Consider the following 26,629-nt stretch of genomic DNA (forward strand, 5'->3'; position numbering starts at 1 on the left):
AAGCAATATTGGTGTGGCAATAAACACAAGCAAATGGGTTTTTTATTTCCTTGACCTGATTCATTAGCCAGCTATCTAGCAAGAAAGTGACAGAGTAGAGGAAGATAAGACACCACCCTAGGAGGCTTATGAAGAACAACAGATGGACAATACACAATATTGAATAAGATATGTGAGAGGCCAGCTATGTTTTCATGTTCATGGTCTTTAGGTCCCCCCCCCCCTGGCTTTTTTGTTAGAAACATCACGAAACAACCCCATGGATATTTTGTGGATCAATGTGATTCATTAAATGTGAAAAAGTTGATTGTAAAAAAATTGACAACTAAAAGATATCAGGGACAGCTTGGTATTGTGTGACAACGCTAGTCATTGTAATCATGTCCATTGGGGGAGGGACATAACCCAGGGTGAGGCATCCTTGGTTTGACCCCCAGCGTCTTCAGGCTGGCTTTGGGATGTCTCCTGCTTGAAACCCTGAAGAACAGGTGTCAGTCAACATAGGCAATGTGGAGCCAGATGGACCATTGATTTGTTTTGACATAAAGCAGCTTCCTATATTGTTATGTTTACAGTACGGTAACTCTTAAAATTCTCAAGTAGTGTCCTTTTCTAATCCTACTACCTGAGATCCTTTAAACTGGATCAGGAATTGGAATTGAAATCTCACTACACTTAAGCTACTGTAATGTGTTCCCAAGACCCTTCCTTGTGGGTTCAAATCCTGCCTCATTCATGGACTCGCTGCATGGCTTTGGGCAAGTTGCTGTTTTCAGTCACAGGACAGAACTGACATGTGACAGGAGTAGATATTTGAAAGTGGGTTACCACCAAGCAATGCTAAAGGATGAGCAGAGAACAGTTTTCCAGCAAAGGGCAACAAGTTGCTGCTTAATCCTTTGTTCTGTGCACTATTGATCCCCCAGGGTTCCCCTTTGTCCCTAGCTGTGATACTTTTCTGGCCAAGGAGAATTGGAAGAAAAGTAACTGGCAGGCAGAGTTACCAAAGAAGTTTTGAGGACAATTTCAGCATCTTCTCCCACCACTTCTCCACTTCCCTATCAGTTTGCTGTGCAGGGTTTGGTGGCAACTCATGTTCAGAGTTGTGGCCCAGTATCCCAACATCAATCTTGATTCCCCAGCTGTAGAATGGGAACAGTAACAGGCTGTGTATTAGCAATATAAAGGTGAAGGTGAAGGGACCCCTGACCATTAGGTCCAGTCGTGACCGACTCTGGAGTTGCAGCGCTCATCTCACGTTATTGGCCAAGGGAGCTGGCATACAGCTTCCAGGTCATGTGGCCAGCATGACAAAGCCGCTTCTGGCTTGGAGCGCTACCTATTTATCTACTTGCACTTGACATGCTTTCGAACTGCTAGGTTGGCAGGAGCTGGGACCGAGCAACGGGAGCTCACCCCGTCGCAGGGATTCGAACTGCCGACCTTCTGATCGGCAAGCCCTAGGCTCTGTGGTTTAACCCACAGCACCACCCGCTGTGCGCACCAAATGTTTTGAACTACATAACAACAGAGGCTCATGGGAGTTGTAGTCCAAAACATCTTGAGGATTCTGAATTGGAAAGTTTTTCTTAGAGTCACAGATACTTTCATCTTAACTTTAGTTATGTTCATGCTTTCGAAGGATGAGGAAGAGGCTGAAATGACAGAGATAACACTGTCAAGTCCAAGTTCCTTAATTCACTTCCCTTTCAGTCAATAGTAACTGATCATCAAAAATACAGGACATGTTTCTACTTCCATAGAAAGGCAAGGGGAACTGTGAATAACCCAGTGCAGCAAGAAAGGGATGTGCAGGAAGAAACTGTTGCTGGTGTAGGCAGAAGACTAATGCTGGGGTAACATCCTTAGACTCTTAACTGTGTAAACAGTTAGATAAATCATGTTGAAGTTTGGTAAATATATTGCAGTGGTGTGAAGAAAGAAATAGTTTGGTAAGATTGCTGGTTGGTAGGATAAAGAAAAACTAAGATTTATTATGTAAGCAAACAAAGCCATTCTACATATAGGTTTTATTTGTGGCCAAGAAGCAGCCAAGAAGTTAACACTCACACATGCTAACATATACTGATTAAACTTGGGGAGAAGCAGGAAGGAAGTAAAGCCTGAAAAAAGTGATCTACATAACCAGCAAGTAGTTACTCAAAGAGAAGGAATCAGTGAGGCAGAAGAACAGGTTGCTTTTCTGTCTATCACCACCACCACCTCCCGTTCAGGTAAAATTTTGCAAGCATTGTTGCTTTACTCCCAACAAAGCCTTAGTGAATCTCATTGTGACCTGCTTTGTGAGCATCTGTGGGTAATTAATCACTCATTACTTTTTTGTATGTGAAATTAACATGGAACAATAATTTCCCAGCATAGAACTCAAACATCAGTCCCAAAGCACTAAGTTGCAGAAAGTGTGGTTGATTGTATGCATGCATACATTTTCCTTCCTGTGTAACATTTGTTGTTCTCTGGGACTTGCTGACTGCCTTCGATCACGCATTCTCTCTGGGGTGTAGGTTGGCAGGCATATTAATATACAGCCCATTTTAAACAGGGGGCCCTCAAGGGAACAAAGTTTTCTCGGTGGTGGAGAGTTATTTGATTTAGGTAGACGTTTAATGCGGTATTCCTTCTTTTCCTCTCGAGGTTCATTTTGCATTCTCCACATAGTTTTACATAAAACCATAATGGATTATTTAAACACTGTTTATTTTGGGCAATGTTTTCAGAAGAAAAAATATTAGAAAAGGTAAAAAACCTGAGGGGAGAAGGCACATTTCCCACCCACCCTCATCCATATTCCTTCAACCCACTTCTTTCCCCCACCCCCCAGGTCAATTTAAAGTGTCTCTGTACCACATTTTAGTCTTTCCTACATAGACTTGCCGCATCAGTCCAAAGGCAAATGGTCCAATAGATGGTACACATATAATGGACTTCATGCAGGACTGGCCCGTCCATGAGGCCAACTGAGGTAACAGCCTCAGGCAGCAGAATCCAAGGGGCACCTCTGTAGGCATGACTCCCACCACCAGTGGAGAAGTGATGAGAAGTAGCAGTGGCAGTTTCCAGGTTCTGGTGAGATCTGGTGATAGCCTCACACAATCTCACGGGACTCTCACAAGATCTCACCAGAACCTGGAAGTCTCAGCCACAGAGCCCCAATAAGGGAGGCTTCGGCAGGGGTGGCAGTGCATGGCATATGTGCAGGGCAGAACCTTCCTGTTTTGCCTCAGGTGGCAAAATGGGGTGGTCGGTCCCCATTGCATGTGTTGGTGGCATGTGGGGTTGGAGAGGAAACCTAGCTGCTGTTCCTTCTGCCTTATAGAGCAAGTGTGGGGAACCTCTGATTTGCACAGGGAGATGGGGCAGACTGTGGCTTCAGTAGGCCCTTGGCTGCCTTGCTGGGTTTGCATAGTCCCAGGCAGAAGTTCCCAGGTGTTCCTGGGTGGCAGTGCTGTTTTTCCAAAAGGAGAGGTACCGGAATTCACCCTGAATGCCTCACTTGTTCTCTTATAATGGCAATGGCGACCACCGGAGGGATGCCAGAACTGAGTTCTGGTGAGTTCCAGATGAAAAAAAAGCTCTGCTGGGTAGGAATCTCATGAGTATTGCGAGTAGCTACCCCTCTAGAGTGTGATCTGGCCTTCCAACAACATATGTGTCAACAGACACCACCAAACAGAGCACCTCTTCCTTTGGGGAGAGTTCGCCCTCACCCTCATCCAGAGCAAGCATATTGCTCCCACAATGGCAATCCACAAGACTTCCATCTTGCCAGGATTCAGATTCAGCTTACTGATCCTCACATGGTCCATCAATGCATCTAGTCTGGATCTTGCACAGCCACACCAGGCACAGATGTAACAGAGAAATAGAGCTGGGTATACTCAGCATACTGGTAACACATTGCTTGCTGCATCATTTAGACGTGACCCTGTACAAAGACTATGGCAGGCTGTTTGATTTTATTCCACCGGCACACAGGTTTGGGGCATATGGCTTGCCTTTTAGGTGCTTCTTTTGACTGCAAAGGATAGCATTGACTCCATTGACTGCAAGGAAACCTGAGCACCTGTGGAAGGCTCCTCTCCTCTCCTCTCCTCTCCTCCCCACCCCACCCCCATTTTGGCCATATCGCAACCCAATACTATGACACACTGTGTGGCAACATTTGATAAGTGCTGCTGCAGAGGAGCTTGAATAAATCAATTGTGATGTGTGTGCAAATATAATCAGAGCCGAGCTCTGGAAACTGTGAGATCACTGTGTGCATTCACGATAACAGTGTGGTGCTTGGCAACATTCTGCTGGCAGATTTCAATGGGGATGCAAGGTGCTTGGCAACTCACCACCTCAATAAAAGTGGAAAGAGCAACAAGTCACACTAGGTGATGCTTTGGAGCATAAATTTTGCCCTGCGAGCCATTCAAATCCACAACAGTGGGATGCCCAAGTCAAGCAAAGGGGTTCTGCTGGCAGGGAAGGCAAAAGCATTGTTTAAGCATCCCAGTTCTCCCAACAACACAATGGAAATACTATTTTATATATATTAAAAAGCCCACAACACTTTACTATTAAACTGGTTTTCAAGGGAAAAAATGACTGCACATTTGTTGAAGATTAAGATGCAAAACCTACAATGAAATGAGTGTTTTTTTAATGCAGCTTCTCCTAAACCTTGTGAATGTTTAATGCTCTTTTCACAGTATTGGGAAATAAAGGAGAAAACTCCAGTAATTATACGGTACCTGCATAATTGAAGCCAATTATGAAGGCAAAGGCACCAACCGCTGAGCTACTTAGCCAAGAGAATCTATTCCTTTTCATTATCAAAATGTTCCCAGAGCCAAAAGGGAGTGGGGAGGAGGATCTGCTCTGGGATTGGGTAGCTAAACATGCCGTTTCATTGACCATAAAGCTGCACAGCAGTTTCTGTGACTCTTTTCCAAAATTTCACGCTCATATCCATAGTCCTTTCTAGGGCTTACACAAATCAGGCACTCTAAAGGCTGGAGCAGATTTCAAGGTCAGATTTAAATACTTTAGCTTGGGATTTACTACACAAATGGGGTGTTTAAACAGGTCTAGCTTGGAGAGAGAGAGAGAGACAGAGGTCAAGTAAAACCTGAGTTCATACTGCTCCAAATTATGTTATGGTAGAAAGTACAGGTAAGTATCAGAATGGATATTCAAAATTTAATATTCAAAGCAGCATATGAACAAGTATTCTTATTATATATGGCGCTTATTAATACACTTCTCTTCAAATAAAGGCAAGCACATGTTTTTATGCACCTCCAAGGTACAGATGATCTGATTTAATTGTATTTGTTAAATAACCAATTGATTAATTACATAATCCCTGGGAGTCTCTGGGGCTACTGAATGGTTTGCCCTCTATGGGCAGATATGGGGTTGTGTCCAGTGGTGCCCCTTATCAGTAGCTCTACCTCCTGTGCTACCTCCCACAGTATTCCAAAGTGACTTCCAACACAGTAACCAGATTTGGGGCAACACCAGGAACCACTGGAGGCAAGGACATGAAAGTGCAAAACGGCCTTAGGAACATAGAAAGCTGCCTTATACTGAATCAGACTATTGTTCCATGAGCTCAGTACTGAACACACTAGCAGCCCTCCAGGATTTCTGGTGGGGGTGGGGGATTCCCGACCATATTTGGAGAAGCTAGAGATTGAACCTGGGACTTTCTGCAAAGAAGATGCTCTACCACTGAACTACAATCCTTCTCTTCTCCATTCTGCTGAGGGACATCTCCACTCAATCAGAGAACCTTTCATTAGTGCAAGAGACACAGATAGAACCCAGAGTATCGAGTATGTAGAGGGGAGTGACTGGTGTCGCTGCTATATACACTATGACCTTGCTCAAGCATTGGTAGTGTCTCTTCGTAGGGAGCTAGTGGCGCTGTGGTCTAAACCACAGAGCCTCTTCAGCTTGCTGATCAGAAGGTCGGCAGTTCGAATCTGTGCAATGGAGTGAGCTCCCACTGCTCTGTCCCAGCTTCGAAATCATGGCACTGCAAGTTCATAAATAGGTATCACTGCCGTGGGAAGGTAAATTGCATTTCCATGCACTCTGTCTTCTGTCATGGTATTCCTTTGTGCCAGAAGTGGTTTGGTCATGCTAGCCACATGACCCGGAAAACTGTCTGTGGACAAGCGCTGGCTCCCTTGGCCTGAAAAGCAAGATGAGCACCATACCCCATAAGTCCAGTCACCTTTGACTGGACTTATCCGTCCAGGAGTCCTTTACGTTTACCTATTACCTTTAGTGTCTCCCCTTTCCTTTGTTATAACTAAAAGGCTACTCACCATCCCTTTTCTCCCATCATCAAAGCTGTCAGCCATTTGTAAAAAAATAAATAAAATCATTCCTCAAATAGCACATATAAGAAGAAGAAATGATGAGAACCAACAAAGTGATTATTTAAAAAATCTGAGCATCTGAATGTTAATACTTCTAAGATCATTTTCACATCTGATCTGCCACTGCCACTACTGCCACCAGGAATTGAATCAAAACACGATTCCGCATCCTACAGGTACATGCCCTTCATTTCAGAAAGCAAAAGCTTTTGTTGTTTTAGTGCTCTCAACTTGTCAAAATGACATCTCAATGACATCTCAATTCTAGCCTCAGTGCAGCTGAATGACACCTGGCAAGATTATATATATATGAATGAGCTGGAGCTGCAACTTGAATCTTCGTGAAGTGAATGGCCTTTTCCCTCCCTCCTCACTAACACGGCTTGCATTATCAGAGGGCTGGCACCTTACCTGTGAGAGCATGTGCTGTGAAATGATATTTCTCCATCAGATGGCTTCCTTCCACCAAGTGTCGGTGTAGCACCACTACTAACTTCCAGATGGACTCAGTGTTCTACAACGGATAGCAAAATGCAGGGTGCCTCCGAGAATAGTGGCTTTCAGACTTTGGTGACTACATGAGCGTCTTTTATCTACCAGATGATGAGCCAGATTGGACCTCAGCAAGCAAACCTTTAGGAAGATGACCTAAATTGCATCGTATTATCATTGCCGGGCAATTTTCCTGCACGGTCAGGATGCATCATGGAGTATAATTTCAGCACTCATGAAAAAGAGAGAGTACATTACCGTGTTCTTGCCATTACCCCCTGTAGGGCTCTCAAGGAGGTTCATGCACATTTGCTTGATTTCTATCAATTCATTCACACTTAGTCCAATGAGACGAGCTTGTCACATCCACAGCTCAGTTAGAAATGGGGCATCCCTCCCACCGTACCAGTTTTGACACTTCTCTTGCTTGTAGTATGAAAGAAAGAAGAAGTGTCGGCAAGATTACTTGGCTATAAATGCTGCTAAATTCTGTTAAAGGGTATTCTGTTGCTTTGACTTGAGAACTAGCAAGTATGGAATAACCGCAACACGCAATTTATAGAAAAAGTCCAGTCACCGCTAAGCACTTTTAAGAGCTGTTGGTTTTTAATGTGCTTAACTTCATTTTGATCACTTCCATAATGTGTAGCCTTAATAGTTACTTGCCAGAGCGAGGTGCAGATGAGTTGCAGTTCAGGTTGCTAGTCTGGATGAATAGGCCTGAATTGTTTGACATGAGTACCTTCCCTCCTACAGTCAAAGACAAAGTTTACTTGAATTGATACTAGTAATTTTTAAAAATGCAGGTTTTCAAACAGTTTCCTTAAACCTTCAGAAGCGTCATTTTAAATCTTTGCTGAAATATAGACATGTTAGGCTCCTTGTGATAGAGGAGATAAAACCACAACACCTTTATATGTCCCAAAGACTCCAATCTCCAAAGGCAAAACATCCTGCAAAGGTGGAGTGCCACTTGCTAATGGCTTACAAGCTAAGTTCGTTCCTTTTCTTTTTGCTTTGTTCCTGCTGGTTTTTTTTTTTATTCTTTTACGATACTATGGCTTAATTACACAATGAGCTGATGGAACTGCAACAATTTCTCACCCGTTTCAACTTGCCTGGAATGTAAGGGGAAAGTTCCCTGAAACAACCTCAACCTCCTGGGGAAGAATTTTTTTTAAAAAAAAATCTTGCAGGTTGATGTTTGCAGAGATCCCTGATGGGAGGCCTGGAGATTTGTGACCCCTTTCCCAACATTAGGACAGTGAAATGTGATCAGTCCTGGCAATGCTGATTCTTGCTTAAGGAACTTCACTGTTATCTTCTCTTGTATTTGTTAAGGCTCTGTTGGAAATGTGGAATGGGATGGAGCAGTACAGTCATACCTCTAGTTACGTATGCTTCAGGTTGTGTACGACCCGAGATACGTACGCGCAGAACCCGGAAGTAACGGAATGAGTTACCGTACTTCCGCGTTCGGCGATTCACGCATGCGCAGATGCACCAAATGATGTCACACGCGTGTGCAGAAGCGCCGAATCTCGCGGGGAGCATGCACATGGCGCTTCAGGGTAAGTACTGCTCTGGATGCGTACAGGGCTCCAGAATGGATCCCATTCGTATCCAGAGGTACCACTGTATAAAATTGCAGCCTGCACAAGTTTGGTTATTCTGAAGCAGATGAGATTTGCATTGTCTCTGTAAGGCATTAGAGCAGTCAGACTGTAAACTCCGTCAGAAGGAGCCAGGCACTTTCCACATTTTTGAGGCAGCGATAATCCTACTCTGCTTTGGCAGTGCTATTGATGTCCAGCACTGTTATTTCTGCCAGCCCAGTGCAACTTAGGTGTGCGTCTGGTGATCTGTAGAAGCCAAATGGCAAAATCAGTGTCAAATGATTCAGCACCATGTGCATAGCAGAATGCGTGCTTGTTCTCCACACAGAAAGAAAATTGTTTCAGGATTCCTAGGTAAGTGGCATTTCTACACATGCATCCCTCCTGAAATTGCCCGTGGACAATTTTTCAAATTCAGAATGTATGGCTGCATTATTTTCCCACATGAATTTGGTTATCTTGCATTGTGAATCATAAGACCGCACAGTCATGGGAATGCCATTATATAATGCCATGATATATAATATAATACAGAGAATGCCAGATATAATGTTCATAGGTGCTACTCAGTGACTTCTGAAAATATTTCTTTTCCATTATGTTAGGTATTCCTAAATTCCCCAAGGAGAAGATTGACCCGATAGATGTAGAATATGGAGATGCAATGGTCTTGCACTGCAACCCTCCCAAGGGAATCCCACCACTGCACATTTATTGGATGAACATTGGTGAGAACCATTTCATTCCTCTTTGCACCATTTAAAAATCAAATCTCTCTTTGAAAGATTTCCCCTGATAACCTGAACTTAATTAAAACAGAAACTGTTCAGATGCCTCTTCGGTGTGCAAAAGTATGCAAAAATGAACTGCAAAAGTGTACAAATAATGGATTAGAAAGTGCTGAAAAGTTGTAAGGGAATCATATAAATGGTTAGTGTATGTCAGCATTAAAAGGGTAAGAAGGATAAAAGGGTAAGAAGGTAAGAATAGCCCTGCTAGGCCAGACCAAAGCCGTACCTAGTCCTGCATCCTGTTTACATGCTTATGGGAAACTCACACAGCAGCAAATTATTCCTTTCTTACTTACGATTCCCAGCAACTGGCATTCAGATGTGTATTGCCTCTGATATTGGAGGTAATACAGCCATCATGAGCTTCGTAGCCATTGCTAGCCCAGTCAGAGCTAGTGGACCTGAAGCTTCTTGACATAAGTTCATATCTTCATGTGACAGGACGGATGAAAGTGAAAGAGAAAAGAGAGAAATGGCTACTGGTTAGATTACAAATTCAGTGCTGAAATGAAGTCTATCGAAAGCATGGCACCAGCATCCCTGTGCCATATTGGGAGTGGGGAGGCGGGGAAATGTTGCCATGGTGTGGATGTGCTGGTGGAAGCACCAGATTGGCTCTGCCAGTACTGTACATCCTCAAAGTCTTCCTTCCGCCTTGTCCCTCTCTCTCCGTGTCACCAGTACCTGGATGCCAGATGCAGGCTGCCACCTCGCTGCACCGGTGGCTCCTAATCTTACGTTTCCAGAGAGGACTATGTTGTGGCTGTCCATGGGCCTGTGACCTGTGCACAGTTGTTACTGCCTTCCTTTCCCTCCGTTCTCTCAAGCTACCTAAATGGAGGGGGCATGGACAGAGAGATAGAAGCCAGGGTGTTCTAGGGAGAACAGATTTCTCCTCTGCCCAGTCTACAGCTCCCATCTCGCCATCAGGTAAAGGCCTGCCAGGGAGCGGAGGAGCTCTTCTGCTCACTGGCATGCTTCAGTCTTGGTCTCAATTTCTACTGTCTTTCCTAGAGTGAAGTGAATGACCAGACTGCCTCAACAAGAAGAGAATCTCTTGCTTGTACACTTAGACCTCTCCCTCACCCACTGTCCAAAAACAAAAAGGAAAAGAAAATGTGGAAGGAAGCAGAAATTGGCAACTTGAGGCTATGGTATCCTCAGGAAGATGAAGGATACAAGTTACTATTTGCCTACCAAAGCCTACTGAAGCCTTCCCCGTCTGGTTTTTTGGACTAAACGTGCAGTCAAAACCAGCCAGCTTGGCTGGGGTGATGGGAGTTGAAGTCCAATTCAGCTGGAGGGTAACTGGATAGGCATGACTGTCTGATTGGTTTGGAAGAACTTGATCCAAGGGGATTACACCTCCAGAACATGACCTTGGAATCTCATTTGCTGTGACAGCTACCGCCTCTTGATAAAAAAAAAAAAATCATAATTCTTCAGCTATCAAAACAGCAAATTAAAAATGGAATCACATTATGGAATGCAGGCTATGTGTGCACTCTGTGTGACAGGAGCAAGGGGCTTCTTGACAGCCATGGCGCCTGTAATGTAGGCCTTTGTAATATTAATAGTTGTGCTGGTCTGAACGATTAAAATGATGCAGTCTTCATGGCAGTTGCTATATTGTCTCTGCAGAATATTTATGCAGAAGGCAGTTTACATTTGGTGGGTGTGTACTGGGACAGGAATTTGTCCTGCTTACAAGATGGCGGCCTTTTTTTGTCTTAAAAAAAACAAAACCTGGTGAATATCGAAATATACTTTCAGACCTCATGACTCTTTAACATCAAAGAATTATTCCCTTACCTGGGAACAAGTATTTTGACAGAACAGTGACCTGCCACCTTTTTTCTTTTCTTTTTGTGGAGTGGGGGGGGGGAGGAGAAGATAATTATCATACTGTGTCATCATTATATTATTATTATTATTATTATTATTATTATTATTATTATTATTATTATCCTTGTTAGACTTGCAACACATCCCACAAGATGAAAGGGTCTCCATGAGCCTTAAGGGGGATCTTTTCTTTGCAAATGTGGATGAAAATGACAGCCGGAGTGATTATTGCTGCTTTGCTGCCTTTCCGAGGCTGAGGACTATTGTGCAGAAAATGCCAATGACACTAACAGTTACACGTTGTAAGTCTGGGGGTTCAGTTCCCCCCCTTTTTCTTTCATTCTTCCACCTCTCTCCTCCACCTGCCTTAACATCTATCCCAAAACCTACTCCTCTGAGAATTCTTATATGTGACGTATGTCTCTAATATGATTATTCCTAACAAAAATATATGCGAATGTATATTTGTTCCTGCACTATTGTTTTTGTTATGAGAGCAAGGTCCCGCTCATAAAAAGATCTGCAGCTGTTGGCCCTACAAAGCTCTTCTGTTGTTTTGCTGAATTTGCTGAACTGATACAGGAGACATTCCTCAGGGCACTTGCCAGCTGCATACCTGCACATCTTCCTTTGTTTGCTAAAACAAAAACAAGAAAACACACATATCTGCTTACGAAATTGGATCCAGTCAAAAATCACAGAGATCAGCTAGCAAAACAATTTTTGCAAATCAAGGTTTGGCGCTACAGCAGCAGCCTGTGGAGGAAAGGCTGTCATCGACAGCTTGCAGTGCCATTACAAAAGGTTGCTCCCTAGCGACGGGCGAATTTGTCAGTTTTGATTTCTCACAGTTTTTTTTCCAAATCTTTAGTCTGGTTTGCCACATTTCCGTATCAGTTTGCTAATTTCAAAAATGTTATGAAAATTCCTCAGCACTTGGGTGGGCATTTCTTCTGAAATGCAATTTTGCCCCAAGTGTGAATTTCAGTGGGTAGCTTTCATTTTAGTACTCATGTTGCTTCAGGAAGTGAGAATTAAGGAGGTTTGCATTAAAATGTGTCACAGGCAGAATTTCTCCCCCTTCTCTGTTGTTACCAAATGGGGCCTTTTTCAGAGTCTGAAGACCTGAAGGACTGAAGATTCATTTGAATCTTCTCTGCTCTTGCTTCTCTGCTCTTCTTAGAATTGTATCGTTTGTCAATGTTGACATAGAATCATAGAATCATAGAGTTGGAAGAGACCACAAGGGTCATCCAGTCCAACCCCCTGCCAAGCAGGAAACACCATCAAAGCATTCTTGACATATGCCTGTCAAGCCTCTGCTTAAAGACCTCCAAAGAAGGAGACTCCACCACACTCCTTGGTAGCAAATTCCACTGCCGAACAGCTCTTACTGTCAGGAAGTTCTTCCTAATGTTTAGGTGGACATGGTCTCCTCTGTATCTGAGGCCTTTGAAGATGGTCTACAAAAGAGATTTCTACTACATAGAACAGCTGTGGCTGAAATGCTGTTAGGGAATATGTAGTCATCTCCACAGAGATGTTCAGCCCCTGACTAACATGCACTATGCTATGTACAAACAATCAATATCTGTTGCCAGCATTAGCAGGGCAGTTCTACACTAGGGTACTGATGCAATGCCTACACCTGGCATTATGCTAGTGAAACACCTCAGTTCCAATCGGCATTCTTACTTGCTGTTGGAACAGTTTGTAGGTTTGGCCACAAATGGCTTGATTCTGCGGTCATATTTTAGCAATATGCTGCAAATAATTCCCTATATTTCAGAGTAGCTGACCTGTTTTCAACATGGCTCAGAAGCATGGGCTCCTGGAGGAGCAGTAAGAGCTTAAATCTATCGCTTTTGACTTTTAAAATGTGCTCAGGTATTTTCTTGTGGAACTCCCCCACATCCATCAGAAAAATGCCGTGAAGAATGAGCCACCATATGAGTGGAAACAGGCTTTCCATCCATGGCGGATAGAAGTAATTTGTTTGTCTTAATACTTTGACTTTGTAAATAGACTTTGTGAATAGTGTGCCATTTCAGAATTGAATAACACCCTGATGCATTTTTTAAAAGCAATGTTCAGCTATCTGCTTTTGTGTTTTATTGCCGAAGAGTTCAGGTTTACCCTTACATGTTTCACAGTTGTCAATCTTACTTTCCTCAGATCTGCCAAGATTGAGAAAAATCTTAAATAACTCAAGGAGTTACCACAGACAGCATGCAGGCAATCTGGCTTGTGCTCATGTGGAAAGTACACCAGGGCAAATAAAATAGAAACAAAATTGTTAGGGGATCCAATTGTATTAAATTATCTAAACTGGATAGGTGAAGAATCACTCTAGACCATTTGTATTTAACAGCAGCAACAACTAAACCATCCCTTTGCTTCCATAAACCTTCCTGAGATGTTTTACTTGAGCAGATACCTTAAAATTTACCTTAAAAATTGTTTTTAAGCAAAATCAGCAGACGCCATAAGTGAAATGAAGCTAAATTAAACTATCTTTCCTGATGTAACGAATCAGGAAGAATGTTCAGCTGTGTAGGGAGACAGCCATTAGCCATCTCCATGGCTGATGCTTGATGTTTTGATGCTTGATATAGCACAGTATCACTGTGCTCTATATGTGTGCAGCCTGGTTCCCAGTAACATTTCTCCATGCATTTTTGGACATGTGGTTGGCCAAAAAGGGGAGAGAGGCTATGTTAACTAACCTGAATCTTGTCCTTTCAGGATGGATACTGTTGATGTTTTCTAAATGGCCAACTTAATTTTACAACACAGGTTAACTTAAAATGATTTGAATTTGACATCTTTTCCAGCATTTACATTGTTTATACATCAGTTCATTATCACTGTGCATGCTTGCATTACATGTTTAGTAATTATATTTGTTGTTTTTTGAAAAGAGAGAATACTATGGTTACACAATCCTGGGATATACCGTATAGTAGTGGCTTCGAATCCAGGTTTTCTTTTTTTCCTTTTCACTCAAATTCATTGCATTCCCTCTCACTCCATGTGGAGAGTTTGAAAAACTACTTAATGTGCAGCATGATTAGGGTGAATATTTGGGAGAGTGGGATGGGATGAAGAGAAAATGCAACAGGCAAACACATTTGCAACACCGTGCTCTGAAACCTGAATTAAGTTTGATTGCTTCCATCAGATCTTCAATAAATTTCATCACCATTCATGTTTCCATTTGGTTTCCATTTTTGTTTATTTCAGCAAAACATACTAATGATTCCAGTTCACCTAGCGCTGCCAAGGGTAAGTTGTCACTATTTAGCATTTGCACCCGCAATGTCAATAATATGGAATAAAATAATTTACCCAGCTGAAATAAGAGTTACCATGGCCTCGGCCCAGTATACCTGAAGGAGTGTCTCCACCCCCATTGTTCTGCCCGGACATTGAGGTCCAGCGCCGAGGGCCTTCTGGTGGTTCCCTCGCAGCGAGAAGTGAGGTTACAGGGAACCAGGCAGAGGGCCTTCTCAGTAGTGGCACCCGCCCTGTGGAACACCCTCCCACCAGATGTCAAAGAGATAAACAACTACCTGACATTTAGAAGATATCTGAAGGCAGCCCTGTTTAGGGAAGTTTTTAATGTGTGACATTTTAATGTATTTTTAATCTTTGTTGGAAGCCGGAGTGGCTGGGGAAACCCAGCCAGATGGACGGGGTACAAATAAATTATTATTATTATTATTATTATTAGAAATGTCCAGTGTCTTAAATGCTATTTCACTTTTCAGAATAAAAAATAATGGTATATATTTTGGTTCTCAACCTTCATACCAGGTGTATTGCTATATAAGTAAAAGGGCAATATAAGAGCTATGGGCTGCAATTCAGCATGAAACTGTTTTGTTTTGTTTCAGCCTATGATTGTTTACCTACTTACCTGGGAGTGAGCCCCATCAAACTCAATGACACTTGTTTCTGAGTAGACATGTAAAGAATTCTGCAGCTGCTTATTTATAAATTGCAAGTCATGAAACACCCTTCTCCAAGGCATACATGGTTCTCCCACTTCCCCTATCCAATTCCCCCCCCCCCCCCGACAGCAACCTGTGAGGTAGGATTTGGCTGTGATACAGTGAGAGGACCAGCTTTGTGGCTGAGTGGGGATTTCAACCTGGTTTTCCCCCAGTCATAGTCTAGCATGCTAATCACTGCACCATACATACTCCACTATCTGGTAGGCTTGTTGCTTACTGACTTCCATGTAACCACCGCAGCTGGTTTGTGCCGCGTCAAAAGCTGTTTCCAAGGCACTCTAGTAGACATTTTGACTTTCCTCAAACACAAGACTGGGGAAGAAATGAAGCTGAGCAGTAGAAATCCCCCTGCTCTGAGGGAGACAGCTTTGCCTCCAAGGCTATGGCGTGACTGTTGTCATTTCCCTGGTTTCAACCCTATATTTAGCCATATGGTTTTAACCCTATATTCAGCCAGAGCCAGTGTGGTGTAGTGCTTAAGAGCAGTAGACTCACAATCTGGGGAACCGGGTTCGTGTCTCCGCTCCTCCACATGCAGCTGCTGGGTGACCTTGGGCAAGTCTCACTTCTCTGAAGTCTCTCAGCCTCACTCACCTCACAGAGTGTTTGTTTGGGGGGGGGGAGGGAAAAGAGAATGCTGACTCCTTCAGGTAGTGATATCAAATCCAAACTCTTCTACTCTTCTTCCAAGTGAATGATATGGAAATTTGTATGGAGCAAGACTGTAGGTGTGTCCTGCTTTTTGTTTTTACTGGTACCCAACTGCATCAGCAGGCACATAGGGTCTGCAGTGAATATCTGGCATACACTACAGAAATGGAAAACCAGTGGTATTTGCTGCACTCCTAAAATAGATCCACAATTTTAAAATACAGTGATGCCTCGCAAGACAAAATTAATTTGTTCCACGAGTCGTTTTGTATTGCGAAAATTTCGTCTTGTGGTTTTCCAATTTAAACAAATCAAAGCAAAAAAAAAATCATCTTGCGAAGCATGGCCATAGAAAAATTCGTCTTGCGAGTCAACAAAAAGATCACAAAACGCTTTTGTCTTGCGAGTTTTTCATTGCGCGAGACATTCGTCTTGCGAGGTACCACTGTACCACATTTTGATATAGACTTAGATGTGTACATCCAAATACATACTCTGAAATCAATGAGAAAACTGTTGCCGATCTAGTCTGATGCCATTCAGTTTTTCCAGTGCATTAGCTATACAGGAATCAATTGGCATTAAAATTTCTATCGTTCATAAATGATAAATATTAGGAAGAGCTCAGCTCATTTTGAAAGCTCTGAAATTACTTCTTTCTCTCCCGTCTCCACCTTCATTTTCAGCAAATTTAATCAAGGAAAGAAAACCAAAACTTGTTATCCCTGAGTCTCCTGGCCACAGTTCAGAAGTGACTGTCATAAAAGGATCTGATCTTTTTCTGGAATGCATTGCTGAAGGACTGTGAGTATTCCCACCCATCCCACCCACCCCTTTCCCCCCAATTTCCACCATGAAAAAAGTGGGGTTGGGGGAGTAACGGGGCAATGTTTCTATACGTATACTTTTCCAAGAATGACCCTAGTATGCAGCATGAAGTGACCTTCTTCAGGCCGGATCATGAAGGGGCAAATAGATGAAGGCAGTGATTGGTGTTTGATTGGTATAGCAAGCCCTTTTAAAGGGTTGGCCTCAGTGAGGAAGACGGCAGCATTTGTTCTCCGTTTCAGGCAACAAGGAGCAGTGAGTCTGCACTGCACTTCTCCAGTTTTAAGCTTGCGTCCTTTATGGGGAACATGAGCGTGTTAGCAGCCCTAATATTGCATATATGGCATGCTGCACATGCAATAAGAAGAAATGTCGCATAAGCAGGGGCAGCCTTTGGGCAGAGTGAGACACTGGGCCTTCTTGGTGTGAAAGCCTAAGTCTGGCAGGCCCTGACCAGCTTAATCCTCTAAGGATGTAACTTGTGTACCTGGGTCTACCCCACCCCCCTCTGTACAGGCCTGCGTTGACACTGACCTTGAGGGAAAGCTGTACAGAATTTTCTATTTCCCTTCTGGGTGCTGTTTACACTGATTGTTGTCACAAGGAACATATTATATACATGAAGCATCCTTGGATGTTTTCTAAAGATACATCTATTTGCCCAGGCTTTGTCTCACCATGAGACTGAGAGTGGATCTACACACAGGGAAAAAAAAAACCCTCTATAAATAAGTCAGAAATTAAATGGTTAAAACAAAAGGGGGGGAAGCATTATGGAAAATCACAAAGAATTATTTTTTTGCTCTCCAGCACCATCTGGTGTTGCATGTTTATAACACATTCAAAACACTTTTCTATTCTTTTTTACTAATGTCGCTGAGACCTGGATCTTGTTATGTCTGAATTCCTATTTTTACCTCTTCCTTTTATATATACATGTATATATTCTCTCACACAAATATATCTGTAACTGTTCTGCTTTTTTTGTGATTGCGTATGTGTGCTTGTATAGTGCTAAATAGGTTTTCAAACATTAAGTGGATTAGTAATTCTTTAAAATAAATAAAGCCTTCGGGAAAACTTGGAAGTTTCAGGGGGGGGGGGATGAAAGCTATGCCATCTGAAGAAAAGATATGCCACTTGTACTGTGAACATTCTGCTCCTGGAAAGCCATAATATATTTTAGGAACCAGGAGGAGAGAGTAACCTGGGACTTGGCATGTTGCCATCTCAACAGATGGACAGAAGAGTAAACAGCCAGGACTTGGGTCTATGTGTGCCATGTAGTGTGTTGGCATCGGGGAGGCCAGCTGGGAAGGTGAAGTTAGCAGCCTGCCCCGAACTTCTGTCTGCTTTGTTATGAGAGTGCCCCATTAATTCTGCATAACACAAAGTTTCTTTTATATTCAGTTGCCTGGAGAATTAGCTCTGGCTGGGCAAGCACACAATTGATTAGTGCCATCGCGATGAAAACTTTAACCCCATTTATAGCTGCAAAAGACTGTCATGGAACGGGATGAAACAAGTTTCCCTACCTCTATGTACATGCTACTGCCTTTCTGTGGTGCTCCAACCAATTTCCAACGTTGTTGGCAGTGGACCATGCTTTGCACATTCACCATGCCCTTTAATGAGGAGGCAAAGCATATTCCAAGCAATGCATGCCTCTAATCTGAAGTTTAACAGATTATGTCTATGTATATATGTCTGTATATGTAATTTATTGAAGTCAAGGGTTTGATAGAACAAAGGTAAAAGATAAAACAAAGGTAAAAGGGTTTGATAGAACAAAGGGTTTGATAGAACAGAGGTAAAACACTCTGTTTGATAGAACAGAGGTAAAAATATTCAAACCATCCATCTGTTTTAAAAAGGAGAAAATGTCACTTAGGGAAAAAAAGTTTAATCTTTTCCTGTTTCTTCTTCTCTGGCCATAGTCCAACACCACATCTAACCTGGAGAAGGGTTGACAGAGGAAGGGATGACAGAGGAGTCAGAGAGAATTTTGGGAAGATATTGAAGATAGAACAAGTCACTACAGATGATGGAGGGGTCTATGAATGCGTTGCCAAGAATGTTTTGGGAGAAACAAAACATCAGTTCTCAGTGGACGTCGAAGGTACTGTGATCTTATTAATGATGCTCTTTGATACATATTTGGTAGTTCCTTCCAGGCAGTGCTACTATTCTCATTCATAAAGGTAAAGGGACCCCTGACCATTAGGTCCAGTCGTGACCGACTCTGGGGTTGCGCGCTCATCTCGCATTATTGGCCGAGGGAGCCGGCGTATAGCTTCCAGGTCATGTGGCCAGCATGACAAAGCCGCTTCTGGCGAACCAGAGCAGCACATGGAAACGCCGTTTACCTTCCCGCTGTAGCGGTTCCTATTTATCTACTTGCATTTTGACGTGCTTTCGAACTGCTAGGTTGGCAGGAGCAGGGACCGAGCAATGGGAGTTCACCCTGTTGATTCGAACCGCCGACCTTCTGATTGGCAAAGCCCTAGGCTCAGTGGTTTAACCACAGTGCCACCTGGGTCCCTTTATTCTCATTCATACCAGACTCTAAATCAGGCTTGTCAAACAGGTGTTATTCCTGGCAGGACAACAACTATATTGTGTTCTTTGCCCAGTATTTGACACACCTGGGTGGTGGGAAGTCTTCACCTTGGTGGATCTCAAGTTGCTCAGGCCTTATCTAACCGGTGATTTTTTAAAAGGCTGTGCACCGTAAAAAAATAAGTAAAAATAATTTGAAATATTTTGAAAAGCAGATTACATTTATAAAACAATGTGATCAACATTCTTTGCAACTTCCAAGTTCTACACTGGAGCTAAACCACTCAGGGGATCTGGCAGATGTTTCAAACCTTCTCAGAATCATAGAATTGTAGAGCTGCAAGGGCAGGGGGTTGGACTGGATGGCCCTTGTGATCTCTTCCAACTCTATGGTTCTATGATTCTATTCTATGATTCTATGACCCTGAGGATCATCTAGTCCAACTTCCTGCAATGCAGGAATATGCAGCTGCCCCGTATGGGGATTGAAGCGCTGCAACCTTGGTGTTATCAACACCACACTCCAATCAACTGAGCTATCCAGTTGGTCCCATATAGATTCTGCCACATATGTCAAAGAGAAATACTTCAAGAATTCACGAGAAATTCTGTGTGGCATTGCATGTAAAACAAGGTAGACATAGCTTGTATTTATTTATATTCATATAACATACCCAAGAAAGCATGCATAGGATGGCAGTGCCAGTGTAAAGCAGCCTTTTTCAATCTTGCGCCCTCTCATTGTTGAACGCCAATTCGTATCGGTTCCAGCCAGCATGGCCAGTAGACAAGGAGGATAGGACAGGTGCTCAAAAACATCTGAAGAGCCCCAGGTTGGGGAAGACTTTATTATGTGTATATGCTGCCCATAAAACTAAGTTCTCTGGGCAGTTTACAGAATATTAAGGTGGTTTACAAACCATTGATTCTAAAGGATACCATGTGATTGGATTTTTTTTTTTCTGGTTCCATAGCTTGAAAATAAAAATATGATAATGCTATCCTGATGCCGGCATCATGGATCATTCTTTCTAATTGCCTGAGGAAATTACCTCAGAGAGGGAGGGAGCCAGGGAAGAGAATTGCCAGTTATATTACCTATCACTTAAGCGGAGAGTGTGAACTCATGCTGCGTTGCCCCAGTATGAGTGCTATGTCGTCAATGGATTTCAGTCGTGCAATTTTGCTATAGTAATTCTATCAATCTGCAAGCTCAGCAAATACATGTTCTTACAGTGAATAGCCTTTGAAATGACACACTTAACGGGAACAGTCCTCCAGCCGTGTATTTCATTGCTTCTGGAACGAGTCACAGAAGTGTTGCAGCTGTACTGCTGTCAACTAGACCTCAAAAGGGAGGAGCATTATCTGAGGTTGAGAAAAAGATCAAGGTTGAAGTGCTTCCGTTCCAGATAAATAGTTCAAATAAAGCAATATGGGATTATCGTCTTAAGTTGTATGGGGAGAGTTTTCTACCTCATACCTTCGCAGGAGTCAAAAGCCATATCTACACATGGAAAATTAGAGAGGCAGCCACTACCACAGGGGAAGTTGCAGGGATGGGTTTGTTGTTTAGTTGTGTCCGACTCTTCGTGACCCCATGGACCATAGCACGCCAGCGGTAGGGTGGGATAATACAGAGAAGCCGCAGGTAAGAAAATAGTTAAAGACACATACACGTGCTAGTCACCATTTCTGTCCCAATGTGCATCAAGGTTTTGTTGCATACATTTTTAATCACCATATACAATGGTACCTCGGTTTATGAACACAATTGGTTCCGGAAGTCTGTTCATAAACTGAAGCGTTCATAAACTGAAGTGAACTTTCCCATTGAAAGTAATGGAAAGTGGATTAATTCATTCCAGACGGGTCCACGGAGTACTCAACCTGAAGCGTACTTAACCCGAAGCATGGGTGTAATTGGTTCCGGAAGTCTGTTCATAAACTGAAGCGTTCATAAACTGAAGCGAACTTTCCCATTGAAAGTAATGGAAAGTGAATTATTCCGTTCCAGATGGGTCCGCGGCGTTTGTAAACCGAAAATTCGTAAACTGAGGTGTTCATAAACCGAGGTGCCACTGTAAATGACCTTGTATGTACTTGACATATGAAGAGGTAGCTTTTAATGGGCATGGTTTTCCATTCAACCAAGTTCTTCCAAGTTCTGACCATGTAGTAGTAGTAATAATAACAACGATAACAACGATAATAATTTATTTATACCCCGCCCATCTGGCTGGGTTTCCCCAGCCATTCTGGGTGGCTCCCAACAGGATATTAAAAAGACAATAAAAGATCAAACATTAAAAAACTTCCCTAAACAGGGCTGCCTTCAGATGTCTTCTAAAAGTCAGATAGATGTTTATTTCCTTGACATCTGATGGGAGGGCATTCCACAGGGCAGGCGCCACTACTGAGAAGGCCCTCTGCCTAGTTCCCTGTAACCTCACTTCTCTCAGTGAGGGAACTGGGCTGAATGATATGGGCGGAGACACACCTTCAGGTATACTGGGCCAAGGCCTTCCCTCACTTCGAATTGTGCTCGGAAACGTACTGGGAGCCAATGCAGGTTTTTCAGGACCGGCGTTATATGGTCTCAGCGGACTACACTCTAGCGCCACACTCAGTCAGAAGCTAACCTACCCAACTCTACGACGTCATCGCATCGGCTTTTAACATATGAACATGTTCATCGGAATTCCCTCCCACACAGTCAGTTAGTTGTACAGACAACGTAACAGGTGGAACTCCACATGGGGCCAATATGATTGTTCCACCAGTGCAAGCATTTCTTTTTGCCAAACAGAATGCTCTTCTCTTTCCTCCATCAATTTCGTTTTCTTCTCTTCTCTTGCCTTCCTATATATCACATTCTGCTGGATGACTTAGCCCCTCACCGCTGCCTTCCCAGCATCCCAAACTGTTTTTAAATCTGCCTCTCCATTACAATTTAATTCAAAATACCCTTGCCTCAATTTGCAGGCTCCTTGTACTATTTTTTCTCATTCTTTAAAAGGAATATATTCATCCTCCATCTTCTGTTCACTTCTTGTTTTCCTTTTCATCTATGATTAGTGTTACCGGGTTGTGACCTGCCAATGTTTTGGGTAATATTTCTACTTTACCTATTCTTGTTTTTAATTTTTTTGAGATCCATATTCCATCTATTCTACTTGCAGACTGATGTAGCATTGAATGAAATGTATATTCTTTTCGAATGGGGTGTTTATATCTCCATGAATCAATCAAATCCAGGTTTTCCATCATGTCAAAGAATTTTTTTGGTAATTTATTCTCCCCCCCCCCTTTTTTTTTTTGCTTATTGATTTGTCTAATTCTGGGTTTGTTACACCGGGTTCTCCTGATGCGCCAGAACAGATTTGGGTGACACAAGTGGAAGAAATGGGGAAATATCAATATAGCACAAGCATGGGTCCTTGTACTGGCTTCTACTAGCACACTGGGTTTGTTGAATCTGGGCCAATGTGTCTAGGTAGATGGCAAATAGAGTGTCAAATATAGTACCGTACTATGTGGACCCACCTTTGTCACAGAGGTTGGGCTGTCTGGCTTCTAGGCCCAATGTGACCTGTGAGGCTTAAATCCTTTCACCCTCCCGCCTCTACACAGAACAGCAGTTGGACTTGAAAAAGCATTCCCCTCCCCCAGACCTAGTCCCTTGTGGGGAGCAATTTCTGGGAAGGGTTGCAGCTGATGAAGGAAGGACTAGCTCTCCACTCTCCACACAATGTGATGTCCCTGCTTAAAATTGGCCACAATAGGAGTCTTTTGCCATGCCTAATTATTGGGGGGGGGCACCTGTCATTGTGGAAACTACAGCAAAGACAAATGATTATACAAGGTGAGCCATAAAAGCAAGTCTCAGCCACCTACCTTCTTTTTTACTTCCCACCTAAAACAGCCACGTAACAGATGTAGGACGTCCCGCAAGATGGGTGCCACCACATAAAAGATCCTTTTTTTCTTGCAGCTAGTCATTGGGCTTTCTAAGAATTAAAAATCTGAAGTAAGGCCTTTAAAGATGGACAAAGTATGGTGGGGCGGAGGTGGGTGGGTAACATATGGCAGAAAGCAGTCCCTAAGGTACCTTGGTTCCCAGCCGTTTGCAGTGAGCAGTGATATCAAATAATAAAACTGCCCAGCCTTCTGAGGAAATGAGCACAGAGAGCATTAAATTGCACACATCTGTCTCCTGCTTGATTTTAATATTTATCCCACTCTTTTCATCTCCCTGGTATCAGAGGAAATCCAGGAACAAAATAAGCATTTCAAATATTTATGATGCATCTTCTTGCTACCTTTTAAATTGCTGGGACACTTTTTTTAAAAAAAAGGAAAGAAAATGAGCACTGTCATTGCTGTGCTTTTCTATTTAACTTTACATGGCATTTATCATGCTGCACAGGTGTGTGTGTGTGTGTGTGTGTGTGTGTGTGTGTGTGTGAGAGAGAGAGAGAGAGAGAGAGAGAGAGAGAGAGAGATGTGGGTAGGGAGAGTGCATAGGGCAATTTGCACTACTGCAAATTGCTGACTTAGAAATCATTCCAGATGGCTTGGAATGTCTCTACAGTCATTGAATATCTTAACAATCTGGCTGAGGATTTTTTTTTTAAAAAAATATTTTACTGAAAAACTGAAGCCGCCTTCAAAAGCGAACTGCAGGAGCTGCAAAAGCAATCAAATGCCAAGGAAGTCGCAGCAATTAAGCGGCATAGAATAATGGCTGCAGATTCAGATGAAAATTATTGCCTCTGTTTGTTGAGATGCACAGATGCAAATGAATCCATACCACCCCCCTGTGCCCAAACAGAGCAGTGTGGATAGTCCCCCCATTCTCTTTCTGAGCATGGAAATCTATTAAATAAGATCAATGGAATTGACAAGGATTCTGTGTATTATCAGGCGTCTCCCCACCTATGGGAAGCCCGGACAAAATTGAGCCCGACTCATTTTTTCCCTCTCCTGAGTTTCCAAACGGCAAAATGTCACCATCATTAATCATGGGCTGACACCTTCCTTCCCACTCCATCACGTGCTAAGGGCCGGCGCTCCTTTGGTGTAAAGGAACTTAGCTGTGCTGACCTCACTGGCTTTAATTGATTCCATTGGCATTGCAGTCAAGTTACAACCAGGCTAAGCTGCTCTGGCTCCCTTCTCTCAAGCACATGGGTGCGGATAGAACATATATTAAACCTGGAGGTTGGTGACTGGCACTCACAATTTCTTCTTTTTGCACCATGTCTATTCTCTCTCCTGCTGATAACAGAAAAGTGAAAGCCTAGCTATTCACATGGTTTCCTATCGTGTCATTGTGTTGAAAGCACAAGACGTTTTCAACAGCTTGCATGCCTCTCACACACCATCTTAGAATCATTTGGAAACAAAGGCTGCCTGGTTATACATTTTAAGGTGAGTTTGCAGCTAACGATTGATGGTTTGGTCACCCAGCATCCCCCCCTTCCTCCCTCTCATACAGGTATTTTCCTAGGGATTTTCCGCATGGAGTCATTCCTAATAATCCTGGGCTTTTGATTAGAGGTCACATGCCATTGCCTAAGGTTGCCTACCCAGTTCTTCTGACAGCAAATCTAGTAAAGCTGAAGGGGCTGTTAAATGTGGCTTAAGATGCTTCCAGATAACCTGTTTTGCAGGGTGGAAAAGATGTTCACAGGTACCGAGGTCTGTGCATATTTGTGGGCGCCCAAGATCTGTTTACCTAGGAACCTTTTAGGTTTATAATGGATGCCATACGGCCATTTCATACACCACACAACGGTAATGTAGGGTGATCATTTTTAGCATATGCTCAGTAGGGAATTGTAGCCAATCAAACCTCCGAGTGTAGTTACATGTTTTATATTTCCAGGTAAAATATCTTTGACCTGCATTTATGCACTCCACTTGCAATTCTATGCAATCATTTCTCCAAATCTCCCTTAACTGTAAGAGCTAAGTTGGGAAGTTGAGTTGTTGTTGCTTAGTTGTCATAGTCGTGTTTGGCTCTCCGTGACCCCATGAACCAGAGCATGCCTTGGAAACTCTCACTTCCTTCTCAAAGCTTCTCCTTTTTTATGCCCATGGAGTCCCAGGCAAAAATCTCCATATCCATTTAGTTGGGGTGCTTTGCTTTAATGCTGAGGTCCCCAACATGGTACCTGTGGGCAGCATGGCACCCACCAACAGCTCCTTGGTGCCTGCCCAAACTCCCTTTACCCTCCCAATTTCATTTAATTATTTTCTTTTTCTTCTTTCTTTCTTTTTCTTTTTCTGCTTTGGGGGGAGATATTGGCTTATTGTTGTGGGAGGTTGCCTTCATCGTCTATGTTTTATTTGTTTTATGGGGAATGTATAGGTATGTTGCCTGCTTTGGATGGGGAGTTCACCCTTTTCTTCTGTGAAATGGGTATTTTATGGTGCCCACCACAGTTTCTTAGATTTCCCTGGTGCCCCCCAAAGGCTGAGGACTCCCGATTTAACATGATGAGCTGCACTGAAATCAGTAACAGGGTGTTTTCTGTGTACAAAGACTCTAATTGTGCCTGACAGGTATGCAAGACAAGGTGATGGTTAACAGGGAGCTCGAGAACTCTCATAGTTCTCAAGATTAATCCTCTTATATCTAAATGCCTCTTAAGCTACAAACAAGGCAAGAGATTTAGACTAACGGGAGTCCTTTTTGAAAGCAATCTTAGTATTTTAGCCAAATTTTCCTGTGGTTGTAAACAAGCAACCAACACTAAACTACTGAAAAGCACCAATAAGCCCATGTTGGTTAGGTTCCCAGATATTTTTTTTAAAATGAGCTATTATTTAAAAGAGGAAACCGACTCCTGACATGAGGTTTAGGCATCGTGCAAGTGGATGCATGGCATGCCAAGAAGCAACTTGCTAAAGCTAGCTGAAGGCTAGGGGATTGATTACTTAAAAGAATGTCCAACCGATTTCTCTCCAGCAGTTTTTCAAAAGCATCCATGGTCTGAGATTCCAAAATCACCTTAGGCTGATCAATCCATTGCTTGCAACACTTTTCTTGTATTACGATTAGGATGGTGCCAAATGTAGAAGAGCCATTTCTGACCTTTTTTTTTTTTAGCTGCCGAGAAATCTGCTTGGCTTTTTTTGTGGGTTTATAGAAATGGGTTGTGTGCAATACTAGTCCTGCTCAGTGTAGACATGTTGAAATCAATGAATTTAAGTTAGACAGGTCTATTCACTTCAGTGGTTCTTCTCTAAGCAGGACTAACGTTGGATACAACCCAGAAAGTGCCCAAACCCACTACTGATCACCATGGATACATTATTCTTCCTTTCCCCCCCATGGATATAATTGAGGTTAAATATTGCAGGATGATTAAACGTTAGACAAAAGTTTACAACCCCTCCCTCCTTATATCTCGATTACGTGTGAG

The 26,629-nt window shown here is 42.9% G+C and overlaps 1 protein-coding gene across 3 annotated transcripts in view; it reads left to right on the forward strand.

Moving 5' to 3' along the window:
• Positions 1-26,629, forward strand: part of CHL1 (cell adhesion molecule L1 like) — a 199,556-nt gene that overhangs the window by 125,088 nt on the left and 47,839 nt on the right. For all 3 annotated transcript variants that reach the window (XM_035106606.2, XM_035106610.2, XM_035106608.2), the window contains 5 exons: positions 9,112-9,234; positions 11,274-11,444; positions 14,386-14,427; positions 16,496-16,613; positions 18,575-18,756. In XM_035106606.2, the coding sequence (XP_034962497.2) occupies positions 9,112-9,234; positions 11,274-11,444; positions 14,386-14,427; positions 16,496-16,613; positions 18,575-18,756 (636 nt within the window). The remainder of the gene's footprint in view (positions 1-9,111; positions 9,235-11,273; positions 11,445-14,385; positions 14,428-16,495; positions 16,614-18,574; positions 18,757-26,629) is intronic.

The sequence above is a fragment of the Zootoca vivipara genome, chromosome 2 (genome assembly GCF_963506605.1).
Source record: "Zootoca vivipara chromosome 2, rZooViv1.1, whole genome shotgun sequence".
In the NCBI taxonomy this organism is placed as follows: Eukaryota; Metazoa; Chordata; class Lepidosauria; order Squamata; family Lacertidae; genus Zootoca; species Zootoca vivipara.